The sequence below is a fragment of the Astyanax mexicanus genome, chromosome 12 (assembly GCF_023375975.1).
Source record: "Astyanax mexicanus isolate ESR-SI-001 chromosome 12, AstMex3_surface, whole genome shotgun sequence".
NCBI classification, from domain to species: Eukaryota; Metazoa; Chordata; class Actinopteri; order Characiformes; family Acestrorhamphidae; genus Astyanax; species Astyanax mexicanus.
This window is the reverse complement of record NC_064419.1, coordinates 47,185,657-47,194,205: the sequence shown is the minus strand read 5'-3', so window position 1 is coordinate 47,194,205 and position 8,549 is coordinate 47,185,657. Positions and strand designations below refer to the sequence as shown.

The 8,549-nt window shown below is 34.1% G+C and overlaps 1 protein-coding gene across 4 annotated transcripts in view; it reads left to right on the top strand.

Annotated features, from left to right (window-relative positions):
• Nucleotides 1–5,194: 5,194 nt before the first annotated feature.
• The window catches only part of kdm5bb (lysine (K)-specific demethylase 5Bb), a 53,742-nt gene continuing 50,387 nt past the window's right edge, over nt 5,195–8,549 (top strand). For all 4 annotated transcript variants that reach the window (XM_015600863.3, XM_015600864.3, XM_007231674.4 and 1 more), the window contains exon 1: nt 5,195–5,527. In XM_015600863.3, coding sequence (XP_015456349.3) covers nt 5,375–5,527 — 153 coding nt within the window. In that variant the 5' untranslated portion in view covers nt 5,195–5,374. The remainder of the gene's footprint in view (nt 5,528–8,549) is intronic.

The following is an 8,549-nucleotide window of genomic DNA, read 5'->3' as shown; positions in this document are numbered from 1 at the left end:
AAATTGAAAACAAAACTCAATAATAATACTTGACATCTATACAATATTCCTGCTACAGGTAGATGTTTGGCCGACCCACATGGAAATGTCTCGATAACCTGTGGAAAATACAATATTAAAGCTCCTTATCTGGGGAGTATGTGTATTAGTTTAGTAAAACACTAATATTAGAATTACTAAAAAAAATAAACCTTTATTTCATAATCATAGTCATAATCAACCTTTATTTAAACTCGGAGTACATTAGGGGTGGCCCTCATTTACAATGCAGCCGAGCATTTACATAGGGAACAGATTGACAGAAACAACAACAAAAAAGTAGATAGAAGTAGAATAAAATAAGTAATAAAAAAAGCATAAAAACCAGCATTATAATAAGGTATAAGAATTATTTTAAAAAAAAGGATAATAATAAAAAAAATATTAAGATATAAAACAAATAAGGTAAAAATAATAATAATAATTATAAAATCATAGGTAAAAAAAGGAAATAGAACTAATAAAAATTCAACTACAGATGAATAAATAAAAAACTAAACACATATAAAATAGTAAAATATAAACAAGAAATAACTATAATAAAAGAAAAAGTAAGAAACTAAAAATAAATAAAACCTGCTAAAACAAACCAACAATAAATAAATAAATAATAAATAAAGAAACTTAAAACATACCAAAGATCATAAAAAAAACTAATCTTCTCACTACAACTCCCATAATTCTCCAGGCTTTAATCATCCAGCATTCGATCAACCTCACTTATCACAAGATAACACCTCACAACTTACACAGATGTGCATTCATTCCCAAGCCATCATTAGAGTTTAGGTTTATAAGTTTACTGTTGTCCCATGACTTTTGGCATGTCAGTAGGCGTAGGCGGAGCTCGTAGCTCAGCTGTATCAGGGTGATGAAAATCAGGCATTTCCTCAGAAATCAAGGTATTGCAGAGACAAGACAGGGTCATCTTTATCTGCTGCACAGTCTTCCAGTTCTGTTGTGAAATTCTACAGAGAGCCCCAGCGGCACCGGAAACATTTCTTTACTGAGCTCTTAAGATTTTTTTCGTAACGTTAAAGATCATTGTCTCTGGGTTGCAGCAGTTTTGCGAAAGTTCCTTCTTAAGTTTGTGTGTAAAATCTTTACTAAGCCCTTCAATACACTACAGCACCTTCCTAAAATAATCTAATTTAAACTCATTAAAGAAACACAAAAAACATGCCAGTGGTTGTGCCTATTTATTATATATCATTGCTAAGATGAGAAAATAAAATGTAAAACTCATATTATAGATGTATTTCACACAGAGTGATCTATTTTAAGTGTTTATTTATTTTATTGTTGATGATTATGAAGCTTACAGCCAATGAAAACCCAAAAATCAGTGTCTCAGAAAATTAGAATATTATATAAGACCAATTGGTACTTTCTGCAGTGTGGGCAGTGTGCCAAATCCTGACGGAAAATGAAATCCCAAATCATCTCTATAAAAGTTGTCAGTAGCAGAGGGAAGCTGTAAGATATGAAGTGCTGTAAGATTTTGTGAGAAAACAAAACTGCACTGACTTTAGACTTGATAATAAAACACAGTGGATCAACACCAGCAGATGACAGACATGGCTCTCCAAACCATCACTGATTGGTGGAAACTTCACACTAGACCTCAAGCAGTTTGGACTGTGTGTCTCTCCACTCTTCCTCCAGACTCTGATTCCTTGATTTCCTTTAAATGAAATTAAAATTTTCTGATGATCAGTGATGGTTTGGGGTTTGGAGAGACGTGTCATCTGCTGGTGTTGATCCACTGTGTTTTATTATCAAGTCTAAAGTCAGTGCAGTGTTTTTTGGTGTTTTATGGAGATGCGGATTTCATTTTCCAGCAGGACTTGGCACACTGCCAAAAGCACCAATTGGTCTTATACAGTATTCTATTTGCTATATTCTAAGCATTATCATTTACAGTGACATGAAAAGTATTTTTACTTTTATATCATACTAACATTTTTCAGATTATCAAATCATGAGTTCATTTATTAAGAAGAAAAATCTATTCAAACTAAATTTACCCTGTGTGAAAAAGAATTTACTGGAGCTGATACAGCTGATACAGGTACTGGATAACTTGCTGTAATAGATGGAACAATTAATTTTCTCCACCAGAAAATCCTAAAGGAGAATTTTCATCCATCAGTTTGTGACCTTAACCTCAGGCGTATTTGGGTTCTGCAGCAGCAAAGTCTGACTGAGATGCTGTGAATGATTTTAAACAGGGCATTTATGCTGGAAAACTATTCTAAATTAAAACAATTCTGTAAAATATAGTAAAATACAATTTCTGTATCAGAGCTGGTTTATGGTGAGACTGCCCACTTTCTATCTACACGTTATATCATAAAACGACAGCACACCGCTAGAGGGAGCCCGCGAGTAAGCCCAGAATGAATGGGGGTGAATGAACCTAAACGGTAAAAAAGAAAGTAAAATAGCAATTAACTACTTGTCCAGAATATTCCCTGAATTTTAGATTTTAGGTAGTTAAATAAAGTATTTTGCTAAAGACTAAAGAAAACTACACTACTGTACTTAAGTACTAAAATACTGTATCTGTATCTACTGGAGTATTATTTTTACTTCACTGTTCTACTGTACTTACAGTAAGTACTAAAATACTATATCTGTATCTACTGATGTATTATTTTTACTTCATGACTGTACTTAAGTACTAAAATACTGTACCTGTACTCAAATAGATTGTTATTTTTCCTTGTACTTCCACTTTTACTTCACTAAAATATAAAACATACTGTGGTATACTAAATAATTTCCTGTTTTCTCATAGTTTAGATTATTTTAATATTTATCTACTAAAATAATGAAAAAACTCTTAAAAGTAGTGAGTTTCTTTGATTTTAACTAATTGAAAACCTCTGGAATATAATCAAGAGGAAGATGGATGATCACAAGCCATCAAACCACCAAACTGAACTGCTTGTATTTTTGCACCAGGAGTAAAGACATAGAGTAATCCAAAAGCAGTGTGTAAGACTGGTGGAGGAGAACATGATGCCAAGATGCATGAAAAAAAACTGTGATTAAAAACCAGGGTTATTCCACCAAACATTGATTTTTGAACTCTAAAACTTTATGAATATGAACTTGTTTTCTTTGTATTATTTGAGGTCTGAAAGCTCTGTATCTTTTTTTGTTATTTCAGCCATTTCTCATTTTCTGTAAATAAATGCTCTAAATGAGAATATTTTTATTTGGAATTTGGGAGAAATGTTTATTTGTAGTTTATAGAATAAAACAACAATGTTCATTTTACTCAAACATAAACCTATAAATAGCAAAATCAGATAAACTGATTCAGAAACTGAAGTGCTCTCTCTTCATTTTTTCCATTTTTTTGTTTTCCAATTTATTAATATTTTATTGTTTTCTTGTGTTGTAATAGTGGCTGATGTGTCTCCTAATAGGCGAGAATCTTGTCAAAAAAAGATGTGCAGTGTTTTAAAGCATGGATATAATTATTGGTAGTGTTTTCAGTGCAGAGTGTACAGACTGGTTATTTTGTAAATCCCATTTTAAACATTTTGTTGTGGTGTATTTTACTTTATGGATATACTTTATAATAAATTAGTTGTATGAAGTTCGTGATCTGATTAATTATATAAGCCCAAAGCTGCATTCAGAACAGGGCTGTAAATGTGTAAATATGTAGAATATGTTTATTAAACGTTTATTAATGATGTATTTATATTTACTACACTATCACCTATTACTGCTCTGCTCCTCCATAAGCCCCGCCCCCTTCCCTTTCTCTACAGCGCTTCACTACTAGCCCCGCCCACTTATCTACATCAGCCTGCTCGTAAGAACGGCGGCCAATCAGCAACTCCGCTGGGTCTATTTAAAGAACAAGTCCCGGCAAGTGTTAGCTGCTGTCACCTGGAGGTATCCATCCGCGGAAGTAAATACTACATTATGTGATGTGCAAATATTAAAGGGTTGAGATGGATTATGAGAAATAATACTCTAAAACTCAGAACTGAATAATCTTTCCCACTATTTTAGCTTGTTATACACGAGTGTGATAAAAGCAAATATAACAAAACTCTTATATTTTTTCTATTTAAAATTTAAGTGCTTTTTTTGCACTATTTTATTCCTGTATGTGTTGATTTCTAAAATAAAATAGTAAAAAAGGGAGTGGCAGAATTATTATTGGTTAGATTGTTTGGTGTATTTGTCTATTCTAGTTAGCTTCTAGCTTAGCAAATACAATTGAAAATAAGATTTCAGTGAAATGTTTAATTAAACAAATGAGATAAAAGTCAATAAAGCCTTGAAGAGGATCTTTACTTCTTTACGTAGTTGTAGTTCTTGCTTCTCATAACCTGGATTAGAACATATATACTCAAATATTCACTATTCACTGTATACCTGTAACTCTACCTCCACTACTTTACAACTGATGCTCTCAAACACTTTATTAAGAGACAAGAAATTAAACTAATTAACTCTTGATGAGTTCAGCACAGCTGTTAACTGAAAGCCTGAATTCCAGGTGACTCCACCTCATAAAGCTGAGGTGCTACTTTAATACATTATATATGTTTCATTACATATACTTTAAAACATATTCTGGTTTGTTTAACACTTTTTGTCTTTACTAAATAATTCCATATGTTTTTTCTTCATAGTTTGCATGACTTCAGAATTAATTTACAATGCAAAGCATTTTTTTTTTAGCATGAAACAGATTCTTTTTAGTGTAATCAAACTAAAAAACAAAAATCTTTTTGTAGTTTCTAGGTTAGCAAGAAGATTAGAAGGTTAGCTTTCAGAACAACTATGGTTGTTAAATGTTTATTTATACAAATTAGCTAAAAAAATAAGTCTACAAAGACTTGGAAAGGATCTATCTAACCTATAGTACATGTAGTAGCTTACCTCGATTAGCTAGGTTACTTGTTAGCTTGCCTACAAATGTTGTAAATCACGTAAATATCGCATATATGTTATTAAACATTAGCTTACTCTTTGGGATACATGTTGGAATACTTTTTTCTCTGTTATTTCATTCGTTTTTTGACATTTGTATGCTTCCTTAGTCTCTAGTTTTTGTGGCGGATGTGGTAAGTGCCTAACAGCAATGGTCTCACGGTGTGTGTGTGTGTGTGTGTGTATGTATATACACACTCACTCACTCACTCACTAAGCCAGCAGTGTGTGTGTATGTGTGTATGTTGATACTGATTGTTCCAGTGAGTGGAGCTACTACCACCTCTACCGAAGGCTTTGACCCAGGCACACCGGACCCTGACCACTCTCTCTGCCGCCTCCGCGTTCACTTTCCTCGGGGAGGTCCAGGATGAGCCTACCGCGGCCGGACGAGTTCCAGCCGCCCCCGGAGTGCCCGGTCTTCGAGCCTAGCTGGGAGGAATTCGCGGACCCGTTCGCCTTTATCAACAAGATCCGACCAATCGCGGAGAAAACGGGAATCTGCAAAGTCCGACCTCCACCGGTAAGTGCGGTCCGGGGGGGCGGGGACGCGCGGTGCTCTCCGCGGGCTTTGAGCGCTCTGCCTCGGCCGCGGTTTGATCTTTTCTCCGCCGGTTGGAGACTCGCTAGCTTAGCTCCGGAGCTAAGATTTAAAGGGAAGATTTTCCAATATGGCGGCGCTGTGACAGCAGCTGGTCTGCTTTGTGTTGCTGGTCTTCTTTATGAGATGTGGACAATCTTCTGTTTTATTTCTGGATTATTTTAAATTTTAACAATTATTTTAGACATATGGGCTCGTGTATGAGTAGATAATTAAGTGAAGTAGTTCTGTATACAATCAAAAATTCAGAAATTGGCTTAAATCTTCTATATTGAGAGCATTTTTTCTAGGTTAGCTAGCTTAGGTAGGCTTAGTTAACGTAGTAGTAAGCTTATAGAGGATGTGGCTGAGGTTGACTTAGCTACCCAATGGATTAGATGGATGAAAAGGCCTTTTTTATGTATTTATATGTAATTATACGTATTTATATGTAATCTAATGTTAAACAAGTTGAAGATTATCTTTAAATATACCCATTTTAGCTATCCAACATTAGCCTGTTATCACAATATGGCAAGAGATTACTCAAGACTTAAAACTTAAAACTTAAATTAAGAAACTTTTAAGTAACTAGAGTTCTGTTGGTAGTCTAATTTAGAAATCAAGTATATATAAAATGACGTGTTTACTACTGATATCAGAACACTGCTCAGTAAAACCTCAATTACAGCAGATTTCTAGCTATAGTTTTATCTACTTTAATACTGATAAAAATGTATTGAAAAGTGATTTGCAGATAAATTGATGGTAATATATCAATTCTTCTTAGTAAAACGTCGAAAAGTCTAATCTGACTAATTCTGTATCTAGTAATGTTACATCATATAAATTTTAATATTTAAATTTAAGACATTACGTTTTGACTATTATTAGTAATAAAGATATATATATATCTTGTTTATTTTAAAATTATTAATTCATCGTTTTTTAGAAATGTGACCGAGTAAAGGCTTTCTGTTTTCATCTGATGACCATTTTTACTATTTGTTATTATGCACCACTCCTATCCACATCATTACAACATAACAACTAGCTTAAATATAATAAAAAATAATCATAACTTATAATAGTAATGTAGTAACAAATAAAGCCAGCTAAATACATACTACCCTTACTAACTGTTGTTTGTTCCCTGAGTTGAAAAAAAAAACATTTTATCCCCCAAACATTGTTACCAAAATGTAAAGTTGATGAAGCTTTCTGTTTATAGCTCTATCTGTATTTCCACCATTTAAACATCTCCAGAAGCTTACATGTTACAAGTCAATTTGCTTAAGATAATATGCTTGTGCACCCTGGGCATTGTGTGCTTTCTCTTTCTTTGGTGAGCAGATAATCTAAATGTGCATAAAGAAGGAGAATGAGGAAACTAGTTTATCTATCTATCTATCTCCAAAACCACTACTTAAACTGCCACACAACACACATTATATCACTTAAGCCTCTCATTTCATTATCAAGAAAAGAAATCTAGTTGGTTTTATTGTATCTAGTGTTTTTTAAAGTGACAAAAGCAAGCTAAGCTACCTTTGTCTAGTCTTGCCTGTTGTGTTTCTGCTGCCTGATTAGTTGGTGTACATCATATTTTGAGCCATTCTGAGTGTTTATATCTCTTTTATAGATGCTAAAGCTGGGCATTTGGCCAGAGAAAAAAGGGAAAGGAGGAAACCACATAAACACACATAATTAAAAATATATGCAACTGAAAAGGAGAACATAGCAGCATTAGTAGCAGCATCTCTCTGTGACATTGAAGTTTGATTTAGCTACTAAAACGCTCCATTAATTGTTGTGTCCCCACATGTTGGATTTATCCATCTTTTTATGTATTTTACATGTTTTTGGAACATATTAAGCTTTGCAGGTGGTGGACAAGAACAACTGGGTGTTGCATGGTTAGGTTTTCTTTCTATTTTGTTTTTTTGCTTGTTTTGAAAGATGTTTAATAAGAAAAGGCAGTTCTTCAATCAATCATCAGTTTCCTCTTTTTTTTGTAAAGAATAAACCTTCAGTCATATGCTGTATTTTATAATTATTATAATTATTATTCTCTATATAGGTTAAGCATGTTTAACATATTATGGTAACATACACAACTACTACAACCCTCAAACCATCCTCTCCACCGTTTTTCAGCCATTATAATGCCTCTATAACCAATATAAATGCACAAATCACATGTTTAAACGCGTTATATCAATGTTTCGTCGTTTTTCTCTTGTTTTTTTTTTTTTTCTGTTTCGTTTCTGCGCCTGAATAAAAGCGTAACGCATGCGCAGAAGCGCTCGGTAGAGGGAGGCTACGTGACATGTTTCACAGATTCAGTGAGGATTCGCAGAAAAGTGAAAACTAAACCGGTTTAATGAGTGAAAATACCGATTAATAAACCGGTTACAGGGATAAAGGCCGCCCCAAACCGGAGCACGGCACTCTTGGTCACCTGATTCCACACGTTAATCTCACATTAGACGTTAAATGAACCGTTTTTCCTGACGTTTTCTCCTGCCTCCACCTTTCACATCTACACACACTCTTGCACGTCTTCCAGTGCTGCTTCTTCCATACGTTTACAGCACTTTACCTCAAATTCTACACTAATTAGAGTGGAAATCCGCTTAAAAGCAGGTCCTACAGCTTCTAAAGAAGCCAGTTCTTGATTTTTGAGCATCACAGTGCTGTTAATTCGAAGGAAACACGTTTTTTTGTCCATTTTAATGAGAAGAGAGTCCACTCAACAGGCCCTGTTTAAGGGTGGTGTCCTCCATGTTGCCTTTGTGGAGTGTGTGTGAACCATCTGGCCATTTTGTGAGTCTATGCCAGAACTGTTGTGAACTAAACATACAGATAAAAACATGGAAATGTGTTTAATTTGGGTTTTTATTAGATTTTATTGTGTGTGTCACTCATCCAGCCTTTAAAAGCTTGGGGAAATTTAGATTACTGT